At 48.5% G+C, this 25,877-nt stretch overlaps 1 protein-coding gene across 6 annotated transcripts in view; it reads right to left on the bottom strand.

Moving 5' to 3' along the window:
• ZC3H4 (zinc finger CCCH-type containing 4) overlaps nt 1–16,366 on the bottom strand; it is a 53,346-nt gene extending 36,980 nt beyond the window's left edge. For 2 of the 6 annotated variants that reach the window (XM_007997328.3, XM_007997333.3), the window contains exons 1-2: nt 14,035–16,366; nt 13,745–13,910 (exon numbers count right to left, since the gene is read on the bottom strand). In XM_007997328.3, coding sequence (XP_007995519.3) covers nt 13,745–13,905 — 161 coding nt within the window. In that variant the 5' untranslated portion in view covers nt 13,906–13,910; nt 14,035–16,366. Of the gene's footprint in view, nt 1–11,965; nt 12,172–12,222; nt 12,285–13,477; nt 13,617–13,744; nt 13,911–14,034 lie in introns of those variants that run through there. The other 4 variants (XM_007997329.3, XM_007997330.3, XM_007997332.3 and 1 more) reach the window with 4 other exon arrangements.
• Between the last annotated feature and the right edge of the window lie 9,511 nt (nt 16,367–25,877).

Here is a 25,877-nt window from a genome sequence, read left to right as displayed (position 1 = left end):
AAAAAAAAGAAAAAAAGAAAGCTACAGCCAGCGCTCCCTGATGGACACTGCTGACTACTGGTCAACAAGTTCTTTTTACTTAGTCATAACCACGCATACACTGTTCTCCCAACTCATCCTGCTGACAAAACTGACAAAAGCGACGTCTCCCCTTCCTCAGCTCTAATCTAGGCAGTACCAGAAGCCACCAAGTGGCTAATCAAGGCAAAAAGACATAGGGAGAGCTGAGCCCCGGGAAGGAACAAAGGCTTCTTACAGAAATGAAGCTTGGCAACATGGCAGCTCTCTAGACAAGAGGGCTGGACGAAAGCTGAAAGGGGACCAGGGTTTGTGATCAACCTGGTTTACAAGAGTAAAAAATAAAAAATAAAAAAAAAAGGCAAAGTACAACACAAAAGATGGAAACTCAAGGAACAGCGGCTGTTACCTTAAGATCATGAGAGCCCTTGATAAGAGGCGGCTAGGTTAATGTGAAGGTCAGGGTTATGATCATTAACTGCCCAGACTCTCAACAAATTGCCTGGGTAGGCTCTGAATGACCCATTAACTAGGGACAAAATTACAAAAATTACAAGGAGGTGCCGCCTCTTCAAATGCTTAACAACCAGCCTAAATGCAGAAGTCCAGGATCCCCAAGTCCAATTCTGCAGCACAGTCGTTTACTAGGAGTGAAGGCGCAGGGCCTCTGCTTTAGAAATTCAGCTCAGGGCTCATGCCTAAGAAAGGCCCCAGAGACCTTCCCTTGAGTTAGGATGTCATGAAGCAGCCACAGAGGAAACCTCACTGAGGGATTTTCAGAGCCAGGAAATTCTTGAAATAAACCTCTGGGTCTTGCACATGCTTTTCAGTGTCCTTAACTACCTAAGTTCATCAACCGGAAACCAAGAACAAATGTGCTCTATGTCTCCTTTTCCTCAGCATTCTCAGGTGTCATCATGGCGTGCTCTGTGACATCATTCCATTTCCATGGTAATGTGCCCACGCCACAGCAACCACCCAAGTGAGGCACAAAACTGGCGAAGAGAAGTCTAGCCATCAGCATCTGTACCCTGAACCCCACACTCTCACTTCAACATAAGACAGTCTACCTATCCACTGCTGGCATCTAGATACGAAGACACCTACTGGCGGATGTGACCGTAGGAGAAACTGGAGCCATGTGAACCCAGCTCCGGTATTTGAGATATTGTTAATTTTGTTAGCAATGAGTTTTGTAGTAGGGTTTTTTGTTTTGTTTAATTTTATTTTCTTTTGAGACAGAGTCTTATTCTGTCACTCAGGCTGGAGTGCACTGGCACGATTTTGGCTCACTGCAACCTCGGCCTCCTGGCTTCCAGTGATTCTTGTTCCTCAGCCCCCCGAGTAGCTGGGATTACAGGACCTGGCACCGTGCCCAGCTAATTTGTGTATATTTAGTAGAAGCCAGGTTTTGCCATGTTGGCCAGGCTGGTCTCGAACTCCTGACCTCAGGTGATCCGCCTGTCTCAGACTCCCAAAGTGCTAGGATTACAAGTGTGAGCCAACATGCCCAGCCTGTAGTTATGTTTTTAAATGATCATAAAGTTAGAGATTCATACTGAAGAACCTACAGGTATAGGCCAAGCACAGTGGCTCATGCCTGTAATCCCAGCATTTTGGGAGGCCAACGCAGGCAGATCACTTGAGCCCAGGAATTTGAGACCAGCCTGGGCAACATGAGGAAACCCCATCTCTACAAAAAAATACAAAAATTAGTCTGGCAGCATGTGCTTGTAGTCCCGACTACTCAGGAGGCTAAGGCAAGAGAATCGATTGAGCCAGGAGGTCGAGGCTGCAGGGAGCTAAGACTGCACCACTGCACTCCAGCCTGGGCAACAGAGTGAGACCCTGTCAGACTGCTTGAGCCCAGAAGTTAGAGACCAGCCTGAGCAACATAGTGAGACTCCGTCACTACAAATAATTTAAAGACAAGGTCTCTCTCTGTTGCCCAGGCTGGTCTTTTTTTTTTTTTTTTTTTTTTTTTTTTTTTGAGACGGAGTCTTGCTCTGTCGCCCAGGGTGGAGTGCAGTGGCTGGATCTCAGCTCACTGCAAGCTCCGCCTCCTGGGTTTACGCCATTCTCCTGCCTCAGCCTCCTGAGTAGCTGGGACTACAGACGCCCGCCACCTCGCCCGGCTAGTTTTTTGTACCTTTTAGTAGAGACGGGGTTTCACCGTGTTAGCCAGGATGGTCTCGATCTCCTGACCTCGTGATCCGCCCGTCTCGGCCTCCCAAAGTGCTGGGATTACAGGCTTGAGCCACCGCGCCCAGCCGACCCAGGCTGGTCTTGAACTCTTGGACTAAAGCCTGCCTTGGCCTTCTCCTGCTTTGGCCTCCCAAAGTTCTGGGATTAGAGGCATAAGCCACTGCATCCAGCCTCTATGAATAATTATTAAAAATATTTTTTTCTTGGCCGGGCGCAGTGGCTCACGCCTGTAATCCCTGCACTTTAGGAGGCCGAGGCGGGCGGATCACGAGGTCAGGAGATCGAGACCTTCCTGGCTAACACAGTGAAACCCCGTCTCTACTAAAATACAACAAATTAGCCGGGCATGGTGGCGGGCGCCTGTAGTCCCAGCTACTCGGGAGGCTGAGGCAGGAGAATGGCGTGAACCCGGGAGGTGGAGCTTGCAGTGAGCTGAGATGGCGCCACTGCACTCCAGCCTGGGCGACAGAGTGAAGACTCTGCCTCAAAAAAAAAAAAAAAAAAATTTCCATAATAAAAGGTTAAGAAAGAAAAAAAAAGTTCCAGCCAGGCGCAGTGGCTCATGCATGTAATCCCAGCACTTTGGGAAGCCAAGGCGAGTGGATCACCTGAGGTCAGGAGTTCGAGACCAGCCTGACCAACGTGGTGAAACCCCATCTTTACTAAAAATACAAAAATTAGCTGGGCATGGTGACACGTGCCTGTAGTTCCAGCTACTAGGGAGGCTGAAGCAGGAGAATCAGTTGATCCCGGGGAGGCAGAGGTTGCAATGAGCGGAGATCATACCACTGCACCCCAGCCCGGGCAACAGAGCGAGACTCCGTCTCCAAAAAAAAAAAAAAAAAATTATCCAGGCATGGTGGCACATACCTGTAGTCCCAGCTATTTGGGAGATGGAGGCAGGAGAATCACTTGAACCCGGGAGGTCAAGGTTGCAGTGAGCTGAGACTGCACCATTACCCTCCAGCCTGGGTGAGAGTGAGACTTCATCTCAAAAAAAGAAAAAGGAGGCCGGGCGCGGTGGCTCAAGCCTGTAATCCCAGCACTTTGGGAGGCCGAGACGGGCGGATCACGAGGTCAGGAGATCGAGACCATCCTGGCTAACACGGTGAAACCCCGTCTCTACTAAAAATACAAAAAACTAGCCGGGCGAGGTGGCGGGCGCCTGTAGTCCCAGCTACTCCGGAGGCTGAGGCAGGAGAATGGCGTAAACCCGGGAGGCGGAGCTTGCAGTGAGCTGAGATCCGGCCACTGCAGTCCAGCCCGGGCTACAGAGCAAGACTCCGTCTCAAAAAAAAAAAAAAAAAGAAAAAGGAAAAGAAAACAAAAAAGAATTTCCAAGTGGGACAACTCAGCAACGTGAGGAGAGGCTGCAAGGTCCCTAAGCAGTTATTTAATAATTTCCCAGCAGAGAGCTGGAATCTGGGCTTGGGGGCCTCCACACTCCTCACCAAGGCCTAAACTGAGGCTCAGAGACAGGAAGGAATTTGCCCATGGGGTCACAGCAGGAAGAAGCAGAACTAGAAACTAAGTCCAGTACCTTCGGATGCAAAGACCAGCTCTTAACTTCTACAAATTATCTGACAACTACAAATTACGTCAAAAAGAGTACTTTGCTAAACAGGTCAACTGACAAAACAACGCCCACCCTGAAATGTATAATCGAGTGGGGAAAAATAAGATATACATACATAAAACAGACTTCATGAATCAGTATTCCAAGAAATGCCAGAATGAGGCACCAAGACTTTGGGCAAATTCCTTAAACACTCTGCACCCCAGTCTCCTTACTGTGCAGCACAGGCAACCATGGAGTCCCCAGGATGGTGTCATGCGAGAATCCCATGAGGCCATGTAACGCAAGCACTTAGCAGGAACCTCCCTCACAATAAACACTTAGGAGTAAAATCTACCCAAACGCAAAGACACAAGGTCGACACAGTCCTTCCAATATCAAATGAAGGAAATGGTAGCATTTCAAAAACCTAACCAAAGACATCTAGAGAGAGAATAAGGGCTCATGGAAAGACTGAAGGAATTCTGGCAAAAAAAAAAAAAAAAAGGGACTCATCCCAACACAAAGAGAAAACAATATAAATCCCAGGGAGTGAAATTCCAAAGTCCCCTAACATGAAAGGAATGCCTTCGCCCCCAAGTGTGCAGCATCCACTCTGGGGTTTGTCCAAGCAGTCAAACCTCTTAGAACAGTTCTGCAAAGCTCCAAACAGGCTGACCATGAAAAAACCCAGCCTGCTAGAGGAAGCTTGTGGAGACAAAGATGCCATTTTTTTTGCCTTAGTATCTATTCTTCCACTCCCACAAGCTCTGAAAATTTGCATTCTTGAGCAAAGGTATCTATGCCTCAGAACCAAGTTACTCTTGGCGGACGAACCTCTGGAATTTGCTTCTCAGTAATGAAGAGTTTTCTAACCACCTTCTCATGCCAACGAAGCTTCAGATGGTTTACAGCTGCAAAGATCATGGTTTTCATCGGAGGATTGATTTCTATTACTCCAGAGGAGAAAGTCTAACAATTTAACTTATGAACTAAGAGTTCTCCTTGTTTATAATTTTTTATTTATTTACTTTTACACAGGGTCTTGCTCTGTCACTCAGGCTGGAGTGCAGTGGCGTGATCATGGCTCAAGGCAGCCTTGACCTCCTGAGCTCAAGCAATCCTCCCACCTCAGCCTCCCAAGTAGATGGGACTACAAGCATGCGCCACCATGCCAGCTAATTTTTGTAGAGATGGGGTTTCATGCCGGGCACAGTGGCTCATGCCTATAATCTCAGCACTTCAGGAGGACAAGGCAGGCAGATCACTTGAGATCAGGAGTTCAAGACCATCCTGGCCAAAATGGTAAAAACACCATCTCCACTAAAAATACAAAAATTAGCCCGGTGTAATGGCATGCGCCTGTGGTCCCAGCTACTCAGGAGGCTGAGGTACAAGAATCACTTGAACCCAGGAGGCGGAGGCTGCAGTGGGCCAAGACTGTGCCACTGCACTCTAGCCTGGGCATCAGGGCAATATTTCGTCTTAAAAAATACATAAAAATAAAAATAAACAAATAAATAAGAGATCTGGGCCTAAGACTCTTCAGATTTGTTCATGCATCACCTAAAGAGTTTCTTGACTTGGTGCAGTGGCTCACGCCTATAATCCTAGCACTTTGGGAGGCCGAGATGGGTGGATCACCTGAGGTCAGGAGTTCAAGACCAGCCTGGCCAACATGGTAAAATCCTCTCTCTACTAAAAATACAAAAATTAGCTGGGGGTGGTGGCGCACACCTGTTATCCCAACTACTCAGGAAGCTGAGGCAGGAGAATCGCTTGAACCCAGAGGTGGAGGTTGCAGTGGGCTGAGATCATGCCATTGCACTCCACCTGGGTGACGGAGTAAGACTCTGTCTAAAAAAATAATAATAATAATTTCTTAACTACCATTATATACATACAACCTATTTGTTAATTTCTAGTCACCTGTGGGTTCCTTAAGGGCAGACAAGAACGAGGTTCACAGTAACCCCATGTTTCCAAGGGCCCAGCATAGGGCCAAGTACAGACTGGGTGACATGCTCAGTGCATATTCTACATGATGTATCAATCTCAGCTTTCATACCCTTTTGGTCAATTTCATCAATAGAAACAGTAACAAATTTCCAAGAAACCTTTTTCAGCAACCTGTATCACTTAAAACTTTGACACAAACTCATTTGAGTGTTTATCAAGGGTTTCCAAATAAGCTTGAAAGTGATGGATGCACAGATGGAACAGAGGAGACAGGCCCTGCCTTGGATGCAGCCCGCCTTGTGTGGCACACAGGCTTCAGTTACTGTGACTGCTCTCGTTCCCTGTGGAGTGGCAGGGCCTGCCTGGAATCCCAAGGAAACCTAAGCCCTGGTGTCTGTTAGGAAAATGAGGAGGGCAACAATCCAAGCCACCTGCAACAGACTTTTGGCCAAGTGACACTAGTGTCTGGGCCCAGCTCCCTCAGTTAGGCCATAGCAGGGATGTGATGGCCATGATCCACTTCCACATGGGGACTCAAGAAGTCTCCAGTTACTTCTAATGAATGAAAATCCCTTCCATTTAAGAGGGTTTAAAAGCCTAGGCTTGGGCCTCTACATTCACTGGAAGGAGTGGAACGTAGGGAAGATGGAGCCACAGTAGACTGAGGAAGGAGTAACACCCCCACCCTCTTGAGGGCCAACTTTAATGGAATATCTATATTCCCTCCTCATTCCCTCCCACCACAAAAATAATGACAATGCCTGCCGTGCTGGCATACCAGACAGTGCATACCATACCGCGTGGTGGACAGCAACTTTCTACTCAACTCTGCTGCTGTAGCGTAGAAGCAGCCACTGATGATATAAATGAATGAGTATGGCTGTGTGCCTATACACTTTACCTACTGGCCAGGCGTGGTGGCTCACACCTGTAATCCCAGAACTTTGGGAGGTCAAGGAGGGTGGATCACTTGAGGTCACGAGTTCAAGACCAGCCTGCCCAACATGGTGAAACCCCGTCTCTACTAAAAACACAAAAATTAGCCAGGCGTGATGGTGCGCACCTGTAATCCCAGCCTCAGGAGGCTGAAGCAGGAGAATCCCTTGAACCAAGAGGCAAAGGTTGCAGTGAGCTGAGATTGTGCCACTGCACTCCAGCCTGGGTGACAAAGCAAGACTCTTGTCTCAAAACAACACAAACAAACAAACAAAAAAACTTTACCTACAAAAACAGGCTGGGTGGGCTGGCTTTGGCCCAAGAATCATAGTTTGCCAACCCCTAGCCTGGATGCAACGGCTTTCACACTTTTTGACACTGAACCACATCTGCTTCTTTGCATTTCTCCCAAACAAAAGTGTCCGGAAGCCACACTTAAATGCATTATGCTTTTCCTTTCCTCTTCCATTTCCTTGCTTTTCCAATGCAGGAGAAAAAAATCAATAATTGGACTTTATACCCCACTAGTGACTATAACCTGCAGTCTGAAAAATACCACACCAGATCCACCACAGTATAATGGTATGTATAGTATAGAGATGGGGTCTGAGTACCAGCCGCCCAGGGTTCTAACTCTGCCTGCAGCACGCACTTGCTTCGTGACCTGGGACAAGTGACTTCGCCTCTCTGTTTCAGTTTCTCCTCAAAGCAGGGGTAAAGGTTAAATGAGCTAACGCATGAGAAGCACTCTGAAGGGCCCTGGCAGGTAATCTTTGACCTTCAGATCAATTGCACACAAATGGTACTGTCACCCCTTTGGAAAGACAAAGACACTGACTTAGGAGATAAACTCAAGAATCACATCCAGTTTGCCTGACTTCCCCAACCATAGCTGTCCATCACCCATCACTGTCAGCAGAGGGTCAATCCCGTGTGGAGAGAACACGGCAGCACCCAGACAGACATGGTGGCTTATACCTGTAATCCCAGCACTTTGGGAGGCTGAGGTAGAAGGATCATTGAAGCTAAGAGTTCCAGGCTGCAGTGAGCTATTAATACTATGAGGTGCCACTGCATTTCATTTCAGCCTGGGTGACAGCAAAACCCTGTCTCAATAAAAGTGAAAAAACAAAGCTTTTGGCTCTGGACTTTACTCTATCCTTTCTGGGATGACTGACAGGCATGACCGGGAACCTGATGGGCCTGCCTGTGATCTAGCCACTGAGCCTAACCTGCAAATTAATTGTTAAGGCATCTGCTTTGCAAGTGGGTATTAGTGAGCTGCAGCAGCAGCAGCAACTCTTTATTGTGGTCAGAAACTGCAGAAGGTAGGCCAGACACACGGGAAGGGAATACAAGGTCTGGTAAAGGCAGTAACAACCCTAGCCTGACTTTAAATAAAGTCTTCAGGATAGAAGGGTTCTTTGCACACTCAGAACACTTTTCTGCTCCAAGAAAGGCCGGGGAGGAGCTTAGTTACTGAATGAACAAAACTTTATCTGACTCAGCCAGATCCCAAAGGAGTAAAAAATCCTGGAGCTAGATGAGACCTTGCTCATTCCTCTCTGGAGAAAGTAAAGGACTTGCATGGTGAAACTGACTAGTTTGCAGTGGTGTGAGATTCTAGATCCCCGGCTTCCCAGTTCTCAGAAGCCCTACCAAGACTGCAGCACTAACTCGGATTCTAATTGCAAAAAGATGAACACAGGAGGTACAGTCAGCATAAGCTCCAGACAGTATGACCATTTGAGCATCTATAAAAAGACACTGAGCAAGCAAGCAATGTCTTAAGATGGCTTCCACTTAGTGTCAACCCCAATCAGCTCCCTGTGATTAAACAAGCTGACCAGAACCCTAAGAGGTGAAAGATAAATGCACTTCCTTCAAAAACAGATGCTCTTACTTCTCTTTACACACTGACTGTAACAGTTCTGTTTCAAATTCTTCTCTAGTAGGGAAAGCAGAAAGATTCACTAAATGCTGGCATTGTGTGGGTGTCCCCAAATGCACCCGCTTGACCACAAAGACCCTGAGAAGTGGGCATTTTATCCTTGATGCCTACTGCACACTGCCGGGGAGGAGCCAAGCCTAAACAGTTTTATCTGGCTCCAAAGTCCACAGTCTTCCTCCACATCCTGTTGCCACCTCCGACATTCAAAAAGATGTCACCACTTGCCTGACAAACAGGGCACTGAGTCACCTATTCACACAGATGCGAAATGGCAAAAAAATACACACGAGAAAGATCCTTTATACAGACCAGTTTGGCCAGAAGCAGCAAACTATGCTCTCAGCAAATAATCCTGTGTTCTGTTAAGAAAAACAACAGAAAAAGTGACAGGACACAACTAAATCTAGCACCAACCAAGAGACCATATCTTCATTTTTGTCAACAACTACTAAGAGTCACCCCAATGGGTGATGTGCCAGAAATCTATTTAAAAACTGCCCATCTCACCTCATTACATCACCAGCGAAACCGCACACAATGTCTTCAAAACTGCATCTGCATTAACTCCTAAAATCAAAAGTGTCCACGCAGCAAAGACTAGGCCAAGAAACTGGGAAAGTCAAACCCATGAAGTTTGGCTCCCCCTAAACAATCTCATTTTTACCTTAACTTATCCCCATGAACTTGACATGCAACCCAGACAAACTGGCAGCTTTTCCATCCTATTAGGTTTTAATTATGAAACTGGCTTCAAACCATGTATTCGGAAAGGAGTCCCTCCACCAATGAGGCTGCTCCTACAGTCCCTGATCTGCTGAATAAATACCAATTGCCAGAAATCTCAGGAGTCATCCTTTTTTCTCAGCTGTGCTGCCAAGGTACAGGTTAAGCGCCTTGCTCAATTCAGCTACTTTGCTTGCTATTCGCTCTGTCACTCAACCTCCTGGCGTGAATCGGACCCAGTTGCTCTGGCACTAGAATTACTGTTTGTGGGGACCAAAATTAGGTTCTCTAGAATCTGGTTTGACTTGATAGCTATCCACGGAGACTTGGAAATAGTTCCATTAGCAATTTTCACCACAGAATATTTACTGTAACTGGATCTGACCTCTATGGAGAGATGTTTCTAGAGGCCTCATAGCCATAAGCCATAAAAATGTAACAAAAGGAAGTGGACCCTCAGACAGCCATTTCTCTCCCATCATGGAAGAAGGTAAAAGATCTAAGAGCAAGAAGCAGAGGTGGAAGCACCGTTAAATAAATTACTAAGCAAGTCCAACATGCAATAGCTCTACATTCAACTATATAGAAACACAAGAGTCAAAACCGTTCATCTTAAATTTGCCAGGCAGTTGAACAGCCAGGTCCACAGGTACAAAACAATTTTCCCTTGGGATCAGCCTTCCTGGCTGTGGAAAAACCACAGTAGTGGCTAAAATAGCTGGCTCTAGAGAAAACTATGGCTTAAAAAGAAATCAAAAATTTAAACCTTCAGAGCACAACAAAATTGTACCAGGGGGAGAGGACAGGCTGTGAATTACTCCTTTTGGGCAATCACATTTTTTTTTCTTTTAAAGAGCAAATTTGAGAGGAATTAAAAAAATAAAGGGGCTTTATGACCAGAACATCCATATTTCCATGGTCAAAATCGACTTTTTTTCTACTAGGAGACTTTGATTTGCTTTTAAGTTAAATCTCTCACCCAGAGAAAATAAAAATGTGAAAGGTTATAAGTGTATAATAAGATTGGTTGTTAAATCAGGGATTCTGAGTGACACCCTTTTCTTTCTTTTTTTTTTTGCAACATCCATTAATTTGATTTTTAACTAATACTGGTACATCAGTTTGGGGGGAAAAAAGGCAGTACTGTGACATTTCAACAACAAAGATTAACCAAATAGTTTTTGACTTAATTACTGGGGCTTCTCGGGATGAGATTCCTTTGAGAACAGAAAACAATAAACCCTTGTGTTGATATGCCTGTGAGTTTTTTAAATGCTTGGGGAAATAGTTTCAAGTTCACTGAATGATTGCTAAAAATTTCACTTACAAAAAAAATCTCATTTCCTTAACGTTTCTTTTTAAAACTCAATTCAAATACGCAACTTAGTAGCCTTTGGAACTTGGGTCATCAGTCATCCAATTCCTGTTCTCAGCTCCTGGAGAAGGAATTTTATAAAGGATGGGAAACTTCAAATAAATGCAATTCATTTCGGGCTGACCCAGTGCCCTGGATAATGTGTTTGTTCGGTTTGTGCTTCAGACATTTTTTGCAGGATACTGTAGGGTTTGGAGATTTCTTCCTCCCATAACTGATTTTACATACTAAGGATCACCACCCCATGGCAGTTGTGAACATATTAAGAGGAAGAAAACAAGGGGCCTACTGAATTGCAGTTTCCTCATCTACATGTGCGTGACCTTTTTTCCTTTTAAGAAGGAAAAAAAGGAAACGGTTCTTTTGGAGAGGACCAGGGCTCTCTCTCAAAGTATGTCAGGGATCAAAAGTGGGAAAGAGGGAAAATGCAACTTCAACGTGTTTTGTCTTTTAACGGAACTTATGCTTGTAAAACACATCAGAAGTACAGTGTTTGGTTCTGCAAGTCATTTCTGTTTCTGTTTTTTCCTTGTTACGTGTAGGCCGGGGGGACTGGGGGCTGGAGGAGGTGTTCCCTCCAACATGACTGGGCGTGTAACACGTTTGCATCAACTTTTCACAGTCAGACATGTGCTTTCGAACAAAGGAGCAGTGGAGACGGGCAGAGATGGGGGCTTGACACAGTTTACAGATTTTGTGCTTCGACAGTACTTTACAAATGACTTGCTCAATTTTAACGTCCATCACCACAAGAGACATTGGAGTAAAATGAGAAAATTGGAGCTACTTGAACCAATCTTTTTTGGGGGGCAGGGAGGGAGGGAAACCATTAACTTGAATACATGTATCATAAATCAAATTCAGTAAGCTTGTCTCCTACAAATGGACTTGAAGTATCCACTCTTTTCAGAGATGAAGGCTGGAGACAAACCAATGGATTGAAATGGAAAGAGGGATGCCAAGAGTCCGAAAACATACGGGCCTTTTATATCGATTTTTGTCATGTTACAGTAACACATTTTTTTTTTTTTTTTTGGAGAAAACTGTGTACGTAAAATTTAAAAAATTAAACATTGAAAGGATGTGCAAGTCTAAAAGGGCTCAACCGGGTTAGAATCCTGATTCGAACATATCAACTCACTCTCTCAAGCATCACTTTGGTCTAAAGGCGAGGAGGAAGGCAGGCAGGAAAGGGAGAAAAAGAGGGAGATCATTGAATTACTCAATAAAAGAGGCTACTTACCATCCCAACCCATTGTAAGACATACACTTCTGACATAAGAGAACTCCTTAGAGGTCGAATAAAGCGTGTAAGCACCTTTGAGTAATGCACCTGCCCCCGAGAGGGGGCCCGGAAGCCCAACGAGGGCTTTGCGAACAGACCTTTGCTAATCTGTTTATTTCCTTGAACTGGAGTCGGGCTGCGATGGGCTGCGATTCCCAGGACGATACATTTAATTAGAACAAAACAGAAAAAAACAAATGTTGTAAAAAGCTCACCAAACTGCTGCACTTGTGTCTCTGAATGTGGGTGGCATTTCTTTTAAAAGGCAAAGTATGGTCTGTGAAGGAGAAAGGGGAAAGGGGAGGTGGGAGTAGGGAGAAGGGGCCGTAGACCCTGGCAGGGGAAGCCCTGGCTGAGACCCCCGGCTAAGGGAGGGTCCTCAGCGGCTCCCCAGCCAGGGCTGCGGCGGAGTAGCCATCTGTCCAGCGCGTTCTTTTCCCCTCTCCACCCCCACTCCAAGACTCGCTTTCCTGCCGGCTGAAACCCACCGTCCGTGTCCAAATCTACTCTCCAGCCGTCTCTTCTGCCCCACCAGGAAACAGTGGGCGAACCCTGCACCCCAACTCCTTCTGCTCCAGCAGGGGAAGGAAAACGGGGCCCCAACCTCGCCCTGAAACGCGCCGGGCTGACCCCATTATCACCCGCCAGCCAGAGAAGGGCGTGGGGGGGGGGGGGGCGCCGCGTTTCGCACTTAATAAAGGGAAGGGGGCGCTTCCTTTAACGCCCTGCCAAAGCACAAGGAAATCTCCTTTTCTCTCTCCCGGAAGAGACGGTGCCCCATTTTACTCCGACAGAGGGGGGAACCCCACGAGAAAGCGCGGGACCAACTTCCTTTCCCTACAAGGCAGGGAAACCAAACCTTACCCCCACAAAACAAGGCTGCTAGTCCTCCCTCACGTCACCTACCTATGAAAAGCGAGAGAACCCCTGCCCTTTAGCAAAAACACGGGTAAGAATCTTCTCTAAATAAATAGGCAGGGGTTTTCATCAAAAGGGCTGGAGATGCATCTCCCCCACTCCCCAATTCGGCCTTCTAGGGAATAGCTACAGAACACCTCCCGCCAAAAAATAAAAGTGCTATAAAGCACCCACCCAAATGACCCCCCATTACAAGGATGGAGAAGGGACTTGAATGAACCCCCACTTTCTGCCTCCTAAACTAAGGTACCTATCATCCAAGTAGGGTAGGGTGTGCCTCCCCCAGGAGAAAGGATACTGCCGGGGGCTGGGAGACCCCCAACCCCAAACCCCTAAGAGCGGGGCTGTTGCTCGAGATCCCCCCAAAAAGGGTCCGGAGCCCCTCCCCCATCCCCTTCCCCGAAGCCAGGCGACGAGCAGGCGGGCCCGTGGCTGCCAGCTCCGGGCGTAGGGGCAGCCAAGGACCCCCGTGGGCCTCCGCAGCACCCCCCCCGGCGCCCCCTCCCCAGGGCGGGCGGGCGGGCGCGGGGGGTCCGAGGGGCGCCTCCTCACCTTCCCCTCAGCATGGCGCCCAAAAAAGACAGAGCGAGAGCGAGGGAGAGCGGGCGAACGCCGCGAGGGGGGGGAAACGCATGAGGCCGGGAGAGAAAGCAAGCGAGAAAGAGCGAGCGAGCAAGCGATCGAGAGACACCCACCGACCCCGCCCTTCCTCCTCCTCCTCCTCCTCCGCAGCCCGGCCCAACATGGCGGCCGCCCCCCTTCCTCCTCCTCCTCTTCCTCCCCCCGGGGACGCAGCCCCGGCCCGGCCGGGAGCCTGACCTGTCGTCAGGGAGCGGGAGGCGGTGGTGGAGGAGGTGCGGGGTGGCCGGGCGGGCGTCGGGGGAACACGGAGGAGGCGAAGGCGTTGATGGCGGCGGCGGCGATGGCGGCGGCGGCGACTCTGATGGCGGCGGCGGGGGGGTCCCGGGCGCGGCCTCCATAGTTCCTTTGGGGGGGAGGGGATGTTAATGCACGAAAAAGGACTGCTTGGGCGTGGCGGGAGGGGCACACTTAAGCTCGGAGGGCTCCTGATGGGAATGGGGTATATATTTTTTCGGTTTCGGAATCACCTCTGCGCTGACCTCCGCGTAGGCCGCGCGGCCTAGGCCTCGGAGGGCCGCTCGCCGCCTGCTTTCTCCGCAGCCCAACCCTGCGGTCACTCGCTTACTGGCGCGGGGCCCTCATAGGGGCGAGAGGCCCCCCCACGCACCCCCGCGGGCCCGGGGGCGGGAGACCCGGGAGACTCGGACACTGGTGGGTGGTTGGGTGTAATTAGCGCGGGCCGCGCGCGATGGAGCAAGCGAAGGGTAAAGGGAGAAGAGGAGAGCCAGCGAGGGGGGTGGAAGGGTTAAAAAGAAAAAAAGGATTGAAGGGAGAGAGGGAACGGGCCGCGGAGACGGGCCGACTGTCTCCCTTGTCTGCCCGCCACTGGTCTCCCGGCTGCCCGGCCCCCGCCGCAATCAGGAATTGACACAAAATGGCGGCTCGGCCCGGACCAGCCTAGAGGCTGAGGCGGGAGGAAGGGTGAGGTGGGAGGGGGAACTGAGAGGCGGAGGCGGAGGCCGCGTCACGTGCGGGAGAGGGGTAGAGACCGCTTGCCTGAAGGCCGGCGGAAAGAACCGAAGGCAAAGGGTGAGTCCGAGGGGAGGCGGAAATAGCCGAAAAGAGCTGAGCAGGAGACAGGAGGCGACGGGAGAGAGCCGAAAAGAGCCGAAGGTGGTGATGGGGTGGGGCTAACGAGAGCATGAGAAACCTACGGGAGCCAGAAATAGCCTAAGCCGATTGGGACCGGGGAAGGAGGAGAAACTGAGATGGTCCGGAAAGAGCCGAAGGCGGTGTCTGGGTGGGTGGCAGGAGGTGGAAACAGCCGAAAGAAAAGCAGCCAGGGTAATGCGATTAAGAGAATGAGCTGAACGGGCGGGGCTGGAGCGGCGATTAATTAAGAGAATAAACGACTTTCAGGAATCCGCCCGAGAGCAAGAGGGAAGAACCGAAAATTGCTAGTTTGAAGGAAGGCGGGAAGAGCCGATAGTTTTAGGTGGGAGGATGGGAGGGAAGGAATTCAAGCTACGGAGAGAAAAAAAAAAATAACCGAAAGCTGGAGGCCAGGTGCCGAGAGTCGGAGGTTTCCGGAGAAGCGATGAAGCCCAGCCAGCCCGGAGGTGACGTCACTCGACAACTCAGTCGATGACGTCATCCTTGCAGGAGCGAGGGGCGGGGCTTGGTAGTCCATCAGGGGAGTTTAAGGACCTGGGGTGTAAGAGGACGCAGAGAAGACTCACAAATAGCGGAGATAGAAACACTGGCCGGTGTCGTAGACTGTGTACAAACAAAATCTTTTGACTCTCATAACCGTCCTAAGATAAGCTGCTGCAATTCCCATTTGCAGACTGAAGTTGGGTGTTTTAAGTAATTGGTTCAACGTCATAGGATTAGTGCTAAAGAGCACAGCAAGACTTTGTTGTTGTTGTTGTTTTTAAGACACAGTCTCGCTTTGTCGCCCAGACTGGAGTGTAGTGGCGCGATCTCGGCTCACTGCAAGCTCCGCCTCTGGGTTCACGCCATTCTCCTGCCTCAGCCTCCCGAGAAGTTGGGACTACAGGCGCCCACCACCTCGCCCGGCTAATTGTGTGTGTGTGTGTGTGTGTGTGTGTGTTTTAGTAGAGACGGGGTTTCACCGTGTTAGCCAGGATAGTTCTCGATTTCTTGACCTCATGACCTTCCCTCCTCGGCCTCCCAAAGTGCTGGGATTACAGGCGAAAGCCACCGCACCCGGCCTTTTTTTTTTTTAAGAGACAGAATCTTGCTCTGTCCCCCAGACTGCAGTGATGTGGCACGATCATACGTCACTGTAACCTCGAATCCAGGGATCTTCCTTAAATACTTTTGTTAGCTCTTTCTACAGTGCCAGTCCCTGTGATGGACTATGGGAACAGTTTGTCTTCATGGAACTTAACCGACAATGCCCCGAGAGAGAAACAGAGTTAAAGAATAAAGGGGGTGGGTGGAGTGTTAGAGGAGAGTCTTGAAATTGTTTTTTAGGCTGGTATATGAAAAAGAAGAGCTGGTTCCAAGCAGAAGAAATACCTTATTTCAGGCGGGGCGATGTTGCTCACGCCTGTACTCCTAGCATTTTGGGAGGCCGAGGCGGGCGGATCGCTCGCTTGAGCTCGGGAGTTGGAGACTAGCCTGACCAACATAGTAAAATCCCTTCTCTCCTAAAAATACAAAAATTAGCAGTACATGATGGCTCACACCTGTAGTCCCAGCTACTCGGGATGTTGAAAAGGGAGAATCGCCTGAGCCGGGGAGGTCGTGAGGCTGCAGTGAGCTGAGATTATACCACTGCACTCCAGCCCGGACGACAGAGTGAGACTCTCGTTTCAAAAAAAAAAAAAAAAAAAAAAAGAAAAGAATACCTTATTTCAGGCCCTGACAAAGCAAAGACCACTTAGATTCCAGGAAGAGAGAAAAACCTCGTCCAGATTGATAAAGCTGGAGACAGAGGCACCATGTGACTTCCTGGTATATTGATCCTACTATTTTTTAAATGTTCCAGCTGGCAGCAGGGCGTGGTGGCACATACCCATAATCCCAACACTTTGGGAGGCCGAGGCTGGCAGATCACTTGAGGTCAGGAGTTTGAGACAGCCTGGCCAACGGGACGAAACCCATACAAAAAAATTAGCCAGGCATGGTGTGGCGCGCCTGTAATCCCAGCTACTCGGGAGACTGAGGCAGGAGAATTGCTTGAACCTAGGGGGTAAAGGCTGCAGTGAGCCAAGATGGCACCACTGCACTCCAACCTGGGTGACAGAGCAACACTCCATATCAATAAAAAATAAATAAATAGAGCCAGGCATGGTGGCTCACGCCTGTAATCCCAGCACTTTGGGAGGCCAAGGTGGGTGCATCACCTGGGGTTGGGAGTTCAAGACCAGCCTGACCAAACCCCGTTTCTACTAAAAAATACAAAATTAGCCCGGCGTGGTGGCGGACGCCTGTAATCCCAGCTAATTGGGAGGCTGAGGCAGGAGAATCGTTTGAACCTGGGAGGCAGAGGTTGCGGTGAGCAGAGATCTCACCATTGCACTCCAGCCTGGGCAACAAAGAGCGAAACTCCATCTCAAAAAAAATAATAGGCCGGGCACGGTGGCTTATGCCTGTAATCCCAGCACTTTGGGGGACCGAGGCGGGCGGATCACGAAGTCAGGAGATCAAGACCATTCTGGCTAACACGGTGAAACTCCGTCTCTACTTAAAATACAAAAAATTAGCCAGGCGTGGTGGCGGGTGCCTGTAGTCCCAGCTACCCAGGAGGCTGAGGCAGGAGAATGGTGTGAACCCAGGAGGCAGAGCTTGCCGTGAGCTGAGCTGGCACCACTGCACTCCAGCCTGGGCGACAGAGCAAGACTCCGTCTCAATAATAATAATAATATTAGGCCGGGCGCGGTGGCTCAAGCCTGTAATCCCAGCACTTAGGGAGGCCGAGACGGGCGGATCACGAGGTCAGGAGATCGAGACCATCCTGGCTAACACGGTGAAACCCCGTCTCTACTAAAAATACAAAAAACTAGCCGGGCGAGGTGGCGGGCGCCTGTAGTCCCAGCTACTCCGGAGGCTGAGGCAGGAGAATGGCGTGAACCCGGGAGGCGGAGCTTGCAGTGAGCTGAGATCCGGCCACTGCACTCCAGCCTGGGCGACAGAGCGAGACTCTGTCTCAAAAAAAAAAAAAAATAATAATAATAATAATAATAATAATAATAATATTATTAATAAAGTAGGCTCACAACCGTAATCTCAGTACTTTGGGAGGCAGAGGCGGGTGGATCATGAGGTCAGGAGATCAAGACCTTCCTGGCTAACACGGTGAAACCCTGTCTCTACTAAAAATACAAAAAATTAGCCGAGTGTGGTGGCGGTTGCCTGTAGTTGCAGCTACTCAAGAGGCTGAGGCAGGAGAATTGCTTGAACCCAGGAGACGGACATTGCAGTGAGCCAAGATCGTGGTGCCACTACACTGGAGCCTGGGTGACAGTGAGACTCCGTCTCAGAAAAAAAAAAAAAAAAGAAAAGAAAATTCCTGATAAAATGCTTAAAATAGCCGGGCGCGGTGGCTCAAGCCTGTAATCCCAACACTTTGGGAGGCCGAGATGGGCGGATCACGAGGTCAGGAGATTGAGAACATCCTGGCTAACATGGTGAAACCCCGTCTCTACTAAAAAGTACAAAAAACTAGCCGGGCGAGGTGGCGGGCGCCTGTAGTCCCAGCTACTCCGGAGGCTGAGGCAGGAGAATGGCGTAAACCCGAGAGGTGGAGCTTGCAGTGAGCTGAGATCCGGCCACTGCACTCCAGCCTGGGCGACAGAGCAAGACTCCGTCTCAAAAAAAAAAAAAAAAATGCTTAAAATAAATTATCAGTGGATGAAACTTGTTTTGAGAAGCTGGTGCTCCCCCTACCATCCCACCTGGTACCCCAGTTGATAGTCAGCTGACTGCCAGCCAAGAACTGTGTTACCTTTACCCTGACTATCATCTTTCTGGATCCAGTCTCAGATCTAATGGTTAGATAATGATTCTCTTCTCCTATAAAATGTCCCTATTAGAGTGAATCTTAATTGGCCTACAAGGGACCTTTTTTCCTTGCATGTAAGATTGTAATAAAGTGTTCACTCATGCTCATAGCTATGTTGTCCAAAAAAGTTTTCTTTAATACACCAAGAACTAATACTGCAGGTTTGTAGGAATGGAAAGGAAGGACACCAAAGTAGCTCACTGTGCGATTGTGGATGGTGCCATTCCTTCCTTTACACCTTGATATTTGGACCTCATGTATTGTGTTATGGACAAAAACCACTGATAGAGAACATAGACCACATCTAAGAGGACCGCTATTGTCTTTTCAAGGTACGGTCCTGAAGGGGCCCCATCTCTGAAGTTTCAACAGGGCCATTCTACAATTCTAGATGGCCATCTGCTTTTAAGTAATGGGGAAAACGAAAATCCCACCAAGCAGGAATTCCCTGTACTTCTTCAGTTTTATACTGGAACATTGTGGAACATTGTCTACCAAGCTCTTCTGACACTTCATCTGATTTTTTTATTTTTATTTTTATTTATTTTTTTGAGACAGAGTCTCATACTGTCACCCGGGCTGGAGTGCAGTGGTACAATCTCGGCTCACTGCAACCTCTGCCTCCCGGGTTCAAGTGATTCTCCTGCCTCAGCCTCCCGAGTAGCTGGGATTACAGGCGTGTGCCACCATACCCAACTAATTTTTTATGTTTTTAGTAGAGACAGGGTTTCACCATGTTGGCCAGGCTGGTCTAACACTCATGACCTCATGATTCGCTTGCCTCGGCCTCCCAAAGTGCTGGGATTACAGGTGTGAGCCACCATGCCCTGCCTATTTATTTAGTTTTTGAGATAGAGTCTCACTTGTCTCCCAGGCTGGAGTGCAGTGGCGCAATCTCGGCTCACTGTAACCTCTGCCTCCCAGGTTCAAGCGATTCTGCTGCCTCAGCCTCCCGAGTAGCTGGGACCACAGGCACGCACAACACCCGGCTAATTTTTTTTTTTTTTTTTTTTTTTGAGACTGAGTTTTGCTGTTGTTTCCCAGGCTGGGAGTGCAATGGCTCAATCTCAGCTCACTGCAACCTCCACCTCCCCCGCCCAGGTTCAAGTGATTCTCCTGCCTCAGCCTCCCCAGTAACTGGGATTACAGGTGCCCGCCACCAAACCCAGCTAATTTTTTTTTTTAATTATTTTTAGTACAGATGAGGTTTCACCATGTTGGCCAGGCTAATTTTGAACTCCTGACCTTAGGTGATCCAACCACCTCGGCCTCCCAAAGTGCCAGGATTACAGGTATGAGCCACCATGCCCGGCCTATTTATTTATTTATTTATTTTGAGACGGAGTCTTGCTGTGTCTCCCAGGCTGGAGTGCAGTGGTGCAATCTCGGCTCACTGTCACCTCTGCCTCCCTGGTTCCAGCGATTCTCCTGCTTCAGCCTCCCATGACTTTTTTTTGTTTTTTAATTTTATTTATTTATTTTTGAGACAGAGCCTCACTCTGTCATCCAGGCTGGAGTGCAGTGGTGCAATCGTGGCTCACTACAGCCTCGACCTCCCTGGCTCAAGTGATCCTCCTACCTCAGTCCCCTGAGTAGCTGAGACTACATATGTGGGCAACCAGATCCAGCTAATTTGTGTGTGTGTGTGTTGTCTGTTTTTTTGTTTTTTAAACAGGGTCTCACCATGTTGCCTAGGCTGTTCTTGAACTACTCCTGAGCTCAAGTGATCCTCCCATTTGACCCTCACAAAGTCTTAGGATTACCAGCGTGAGCCACTGTGCCTGGCCCATTATTTTGACTTTAGCTACTTTCTTTTTTTTTTTTTTTTTTTTTTTTTTTGAGACGGAGTCTCGCTCTACCCAGGCTGGGGTGCAGTGGCCGGATCTCAGCTCACTGCAAGCTCCGCCTCCTGGGTTCACGCCATTCTCCTGCCTCAGCCTCCCGAGTAGCTGGGACTACAGGTGCCTGCCACCTCGCCCAGCTAGTTTTTTTGTATTTTTTAATAGAGACGGGGTTTCACCGTGTTCCCCCAGGATGGTCTCGATCTCCTGACCTCGTGATCCACCCGTCTCGGCCTCCCAAAGTGCTGGGATTACAGGCTTGAGCCACCGTGCCCGGCCTCTTTTTTTTTTTTTCTTTTTCCTTTTGACAAAGAGTCTTGCTCTTGTTGCCCAGGCTAAAATGCAATGGCACGGTCTTGGCTCACTGCAACTTCTGCCTCCCAGATTCAAGCGATTTTCCTGCCTCAGCCTCCTTAGTAGCTAGGATTACAGGCACTTGCCACCACGTCCGGCTAATTTTTATACTTTTAGTAGAGACAGGGTTTCACCATGTTGGCCAGGCTGATCTCGAACTCCTGACCTCAGGTGATCCGCCAACCTTAGCCTCCCAAAGTGCTGGGATTATAGGTGTTAGCCACTGCGCCTGGCAACTTTCGCTACTTTCTGTCAATTTCCTGTTCCTTTCCCTCTCTCCTACTTTTTGGATGCTCTTGTAACTGTTTATTTTCTTTCTTATTATTTTTTTTTTTCCAAGACTGAGTCTTGCTCTGTTGCCCAGGCTGGAGTGCAGTGGCCGGATCTCAGCTCACTGCAAGCTCCGCCTCCTGGGTTTACACCATTCTCCTGCCTCAGCCTCCCGAGTAGCTGGGACTACAGATGCCCACCACTACACCCGGCTATTTTTTTTTTATTTTTAGTAGAGACGGGGTTTCACCATGTTAGCCAGGATGGTCTCCATCTCCTGACCTCGTGATCCACCTGCCTCAGCCTCCCAAAGTGCTGGGATTACAGGTGTGAGCCACCATGCCCAGCCAACTATTTATTTTCAAGTAGAGTCTTGCTCTGTGCCTCAGGCTATCATGCAGTGGCACTATCATAGCTCACTGCAACCTTGACCTCCTGGGCTCAAACAGTCCTCCTGCCTCAGCTGCCTGAGTAGCTGGGACTACAGGTGTGCACCACCATGCTAATTTTTTTTGCGTTGTAGTAGAGGTGAGGTCTCCCTATATTGCCCAGGTTGGTCTCAAACATCTGACCTCAAGTGATCCTCCCACTTCAGTCTCCCAAAATGTTGGGATTACAAGTGTCAGCCGCTGCACCCAGCTAACTTACTATTTAGCTGTTGATTAGTGTCTAGACTCAGTAAAGTTAGATAGTAATTTGCATAATATTCTCCTTTGGAATAACTGCTCTGGCATAACAGACAAGCCTGAAAGAAATTTACCAGTTTTGTATCCAATTTCCCAACATAATTGCAACATCCTTACCGCCCCCAACACGGTCTAGAATATCCATTGCTCCTTCTTTCAACCATCTCTATTTTTCTGCTGCTTTCATCATTAATGAGTTCAATAACATCTTTGACATCTGCTCACCCTGTTTTTGTATGAGAGTCATGTGTGTTTGTTCTTTGAGACAGGGTCTCATTCTGTCACCCAGGCTGGAGGACAGTGGCATAATCATGGCTCACTACATCATGGACCTCCTAGGCTCAAGCAGTCCTCCTGCCTCAGCGTCCTGAGTAGCTGAGACCACAGGTCGTGCCACCACGTCCAGCTAATTTTTTGAATTTTTGGTAGAGATGGGGTTTCACTATATTGCCCAGGCTGGTCTTGAACTCCTGAGCTCAAGTGATCTGCCTTCATCAGCCTCTAAAGTGCTGGGATTGCTGGCATGAGCCACCATGCCCAGCCTGGGGAAATTTTTTTTTTTTTTTTTTTGAGACAGAGTCTTATTCTGTCGCCCAGGCTGGAGTGCAGTGGTGGGATCTCGGCTCACTGCAACCTCTGCCTCCCAGGTCCAAGTGATTCTGCTGCCTCAGCCTCCTGAGTAGCTGGGATTACAGGCGCCCATCACCACGCCTGACTAACTTTTGTAATTTAAGTAGAGACGGGGTTTCACCATATTGGCCAGGATGGTCTCAATTTCCTGACCTCCTGATCTGCCTGCCTCGGCCTCCCAAAGTGTTGGGATTATAGGCATGAGCCACTGTGACCGACCAGGGACACATTTTAAAAGTCAAAAACGTGACTCTTAGCCAGGTGCGGTGGCTTATGCTTGTAATCCCAGCTATTTGGGAGGCTGAGGCACAAGAATCACTTGAATCCTGGAAGTAGAGGTTTCAGTGAGCCGAGATGGTACCACTGCACTCCACACCTGAGTGACAGAGCAAGACTCTGTCTCAAAAAACAGAAAATGTATATATATGTAGATAGATAGATAGATACACATACACACACGCACACACATATATATCCCTATTTTATTTCATTTTTATTGTGGATTTTTTTTTTTTTTTTTTTTGAGACAGTCTTGCTCTGTGGCCCAGGCTGGAGTGCAGTGACACATCTCGGCTCACTGCAACCTCCACCTCCCAAGTTCAAGTGATTCTCCTACCTCAACCTCCTGAGTAGCTGGGACTATAGGCGCCTGCTGCCACACCCGGCTAATTTTTGTATTTCTAGTAGAGACAGGGTTTCAACATGTTGGACGGGCTGGTTTTGAACTCCTGACCTCAGGTGATCTGCCCGCATCGGCCTTGGGCTATTTTTTATTGAAGAATAACATATGTACAGAAAAAGTATATAATCACAGGTATGCGGCTTGACACATTTACGCAAAGTGAATGTTCTGTATAACCAGCAGCTAAATCAAGAAACCCCATATAGTCACTGCTCCTTCTAAAGCAATCACCATTCTAACTTCTAGCCACATACATAAATATTCTCTTAATTTGTCTTAATTTTCTCATAAAAATTGAAAGTATAATATGTACTCTTTTGTATCTGGCTTCTTTCATTCCACATTATATTTATAGCATATAGTTATAGTTCATTCATTCTCATTTCTGGATAGTATTCCACGGTGTGACTAAAGCAGGTATTACATGATTATGTGGAATGATTGGAACGCTCTTACACTGCTGTGACTTTAAATAACCACTTTGGGGCCAGGCGCAGTGGCTCACGCCTGTAATCCCAGCACTTTGGGAGGCCGAGGCGGGCGGATCACGAGGTCAGGAGATCGAGACCATCCTGGCTAACACGGTGAAACCCTGTCTCTACTAAAAATGCAAAAAATTAGCCGGGTGTGGAGGCGGGTGCCTGTAGTCCCAGCTACTCGGGAGGCTGAGGCAGGAGAATGGTGTGAACCCAGGAGGCGGAGCTTGCAGTGAGCTGAGATGGCGCCACTGCACTCGAGCCTGGGCGACAGAGTGAGACTCCGTCTAATAAATAAATAAATAAACAACTAAGCACTTTGGGCTGGGTACAGTGGCTCATGCTTGTAACCCCAGCACTTTGGGAGGCTGAGGCAGAAAGATTGCTTGAGCCTAGAGGTTTGAGACCAGTAGGGCAACATAGTGAGTCCCTGTCTCTACAAAAAATACAAAAATTAACAAAGCATGGTGGTTTATGCCTGCAGTCACAGCTACTTGGGAGGTTGAGGGAGGAGGATCACTTGAGTCCAGGAGACGGAGGTTGCAGTGAGCCAGAAAACAAAACAAAACAAAAAACAGAAAAGAAAAGAAATAGTCCCTAAATGGCCAGGCACGGTGGCTCTCACCTGTAATCCCAGCACTTTGGGAGGCCTAGGAGGGCAGATCATTTGAGTTCAGGAGTTCGAGACCAGCTTGACCTACATGTAAAACCTTGTCTCTACTAAAATACAAAAATTAGCTGGACATGGTGGTGGGCACCTATAACCCCAGCTCCTCGGGAGGCTGAGCCAGGAGAATCGCTTGAATCCAGGAGGTGGAGGTTGCAGTGAGCCAAGATCGTGCCACTATACTCCTGCCTGGGTGACAGAGCATGATTCCTTCTCAAAAATAAACAAACAAAAAATGCCCCTAACTGGGAACTGCTTAAATGTCCATAATAGAAGAAAAGACAGGGCCAGGCGAGGTGGCTCATGCCTGTAATCCCAGCACTTTGGGATTCCAAGGTGGGCAGATCACTTGAGGTCAGGAGTTCGAGACCAGCCTGACCAACATGACGAAACTCCATTTCTACTAAAAATACAAGAAATTCAGCTGGGCGTCATGGCGCACGCCTGTAATCCCAGCCACTCGGGAGGCTGAGGCGTGAGAATCACTTGAACCTGGGAGGTGGAGATTGCAGTGAGCTGAAATGTTGCCACTGCACTCCAGCCTGGGTAACAAAGTGAGACTCTGTCTAAAAAAAAAAAAAAAAAAGAAAAGAAGAAAGAAAAAGAACAGTGTATTGTACTGCACGCACATATTTTGTGCATCTGCTTGGTTATAAAACCTAAATGGTAGAGTTGATTGCACCACATCCTGGACAGACTAGAGAATCTCCCCTTGCACTGGGCTCCACCAGCCTTACAGTTTTCTTTGCTGACGAGTGAGAGGAGCAGGTCTCCCAGCCATGATACAAGCTGCCCCCAAAATTTCTTTTTTTTTTTTTGGAGACGGAGTCTCGCTCTGTTGCCCCAGGCTGGAGTGCAGTGGCGAGATCTCGGCTCACTGCAAGCTCCGCCTCCCAGGTTGACATCATTCTGCTGCCTCAGCCTCCCAAGTAGCTGGGACTACAGGTGCCCGCCACTACACCCAGCTAATTTTTTGTATTTTTTAGTACAGACGGGGTTTCACTGTGTTAGCCAGGATGGTATCGATCTCCTGACCTCGTGATCCGCCCGCCTCGGCCTCCCAGAGTGCTGGGATTACAGGCGTGAGCCACCACGCCCGGCCCCCAAAATTTCAAAGAGCTTTTTCTTACCACATTTTCCATTAAAGGATGGGTGGGTAGGGGATGAAAGTTTCAGCAGCTTGCCCTGTATTTAGGGAAAAATAAAATTCTTTTTTTTTTTTTTTTTTTGAGGCAGAGTCTCTCTCTGTTGCCCAGGCTGGAGTGCAGTGGCCGGATCTCAGCTCACTGCAAGCTCCGCCTCCCAGGTTTACGCCATTCTCCTGCCTCAGCCTCCCGAGTAGCTGGGACTACAGGCGCCCGCCACCTCCCTGGCTAGTTTTTTGTATTTTTTAGTAGAGACGGGGTTTCACCGTGTTAGCCAGGATGGTCTCGATCTCCTGACCTCGTGATCCGCCCCTCTCGGCCTCCCAAAGTGCTGGGATTACAGGCTTGAGCCACCGCGCCCGGCCGGAAAAATAAAATTCTAACATAACTCTTCTCAGGGACCTCCAAAATATCTCTGGGCTGGCAGGTCCCTGTAGTTTTTTTTATTGAATTTCCTCAAATGCATGTATGTCAGCTAATACTTCCATGGTACCTGTTTCTTCTGCTCTTGGTACATCGATATTATTATTATTATTATTTAATTATTATGAAACAGGGTCTTGCTCTGTCGTCCAGGCTGAGGTACA

This window comes from Chlorocebus sabaeus, chromosome 6, assembly GCF_047675955.1.
Source record: "Chlorocebus sabaeus isolate Y175 chromosome 6, mChlSab1.0.hap1, whole genome shotgun sequence".
Taxonomy (NCBI): Eukaryota; Metazoa; Chordata; class Mammalia; order Primates; family Cercopithecidae; genus Chlorocebus; species Chlorocebus sabaeus.
This window is presented reverse-complemented; position numbering and strand designations above follow the sequence as displayed.